Source organism: Blastocystis sp. subtype 4 (genome assembly GCF_000743755.1).
Source record: "Blastocystis sp. subtype 4 strain WR1 chromosome Unknown seqid_0852, whole genome shotgun sequence".
Lineage (NCBI taxonomy): Eukaryota > Bigyra > Opalinata > Blastocystidae > Blastocystis > Blastocystis sp. subtype 4.
The window spans coordinates 1-1,344 of NW_014568695.1; the positions used below are offsets into that span (position 1 = coordinate 1).

Genomic DNA, 1,344 nt, shown 5'->3' on the forward strand with positions numbered 1-1,344 from the left:
AGTGGAATCATCGAAACTGACAGTATTCCAATCACTTGACACATCACTCTGTATCACCTTCCAATCTGTGTATTCAATCTGGAAAGGGAAATATGTTGAAAACACACTTGATACATAGATAGGTGAATAATTCTGACCATTCATTGTCATGATATCCAACTCCATTTCTCCATAATCAACAGTCAGAGTGTAACCACTTCCAGTCTGCCATCCATCTCCAAATGAATCAGCTCCTTGGAATGTGTAGATTCCATCATTCAAACAGAAATCAACATAGAAATAAGCACTCGATACAGGGAATTTGTCTACAGATCTCAATACAGTTCCTGAGGTTCCTCTTCCTTCATACAATTTCCATGAGTTCTCATCTTTATTAGCGTCAGCTCTGATACGAACAGTCATCAATCCCTTGCCTCCAGTACATATTGAAACTGATAGAGAGATAGAATCAGTCACATCTCCTCCAGTCATCTTAGTAGCAGTGATGGTGTAAGTTTGAGCACTACTCTCAACAGTGGCAGTACCTGAAATCCAACCAGTATGAGGATCCAACACAATACCAGCAGGAAGAGAAGGATTGATTCTGAAGTTCATATAACCATCTCCATTCTCAGGAATCACTTCAGACATCTCAACATTCTTGAATACAGTGACTGAAGAATCATAAGTGAAGTTAGGAATATCAACCAACACATTATCAGCAAACAGATCCAGAGATTGAACTCTCCAATCACAAGAAGAAGGATTACCAGTACCAAAGTTCTCAAACTTGAATTGATTGTAAGGAGTATTGTTAGAGAAATAGATCTTATTCTTCTGACCAGGAGTTGAATAAGTGAGACCAGTGACTTCCTTCAGAAGTGTCCACTCATCTGTTCCCAAGTTACGACCATACAAATTGAATTGGGTCGTCTCTTGGCCAATATAGATTGATGATGAAGAATAATAGTTCTGAATCTGAACAGAACTGATCCATTCACGACGATTGTTTGATAGAGTCACTATGAAAGTATTTTCAGTGCAGGTTGAATAATAAATGGCACTTCCATAATACATATCGAAAGGACTTGTTGTAGTTCGAATTAGTCCAGTAGCTGTAATAGTGTATTCCCAGATATGAGATTCAGATTGTTCTGATGACATCAAACGAACCATTGCATCGAAATAGGATGTGGTGTAACTGTCAGTAATAGCAACAATCGCAACGCAATAGCAATCGTGTTACTTCCAGATTCAAGGAATGTAACTGGACTCGTTACTGTTGAAGTTTGCATTTGTTTACCTGGAAGAGTCACAACATAGTACTTCAAATCAGTATATGAATTGTCAACAGTGGATGAAGTG

General features: G+C 38.3%; 1 protein-coding gene across 1 annotated transcript; it reads right to left on the reverse strand.

The window, feature by feature from the left end:
• Positions 1-1,155, reverse strand: JH06_5779 (cadherin domain-containing protein; the record flags this gene model as incomplete). The annotated part of the gene is made up of 1 exon (XM_014669229.1): positions 1-1,155. A coding segment is annotated over one exon (1,155 nt), but the record flags the coding sequence as incomplete, so codon positions are not given.
• Between the last annotated feature and the right edge of the window lie 189 nt (positions 1,156-1,344).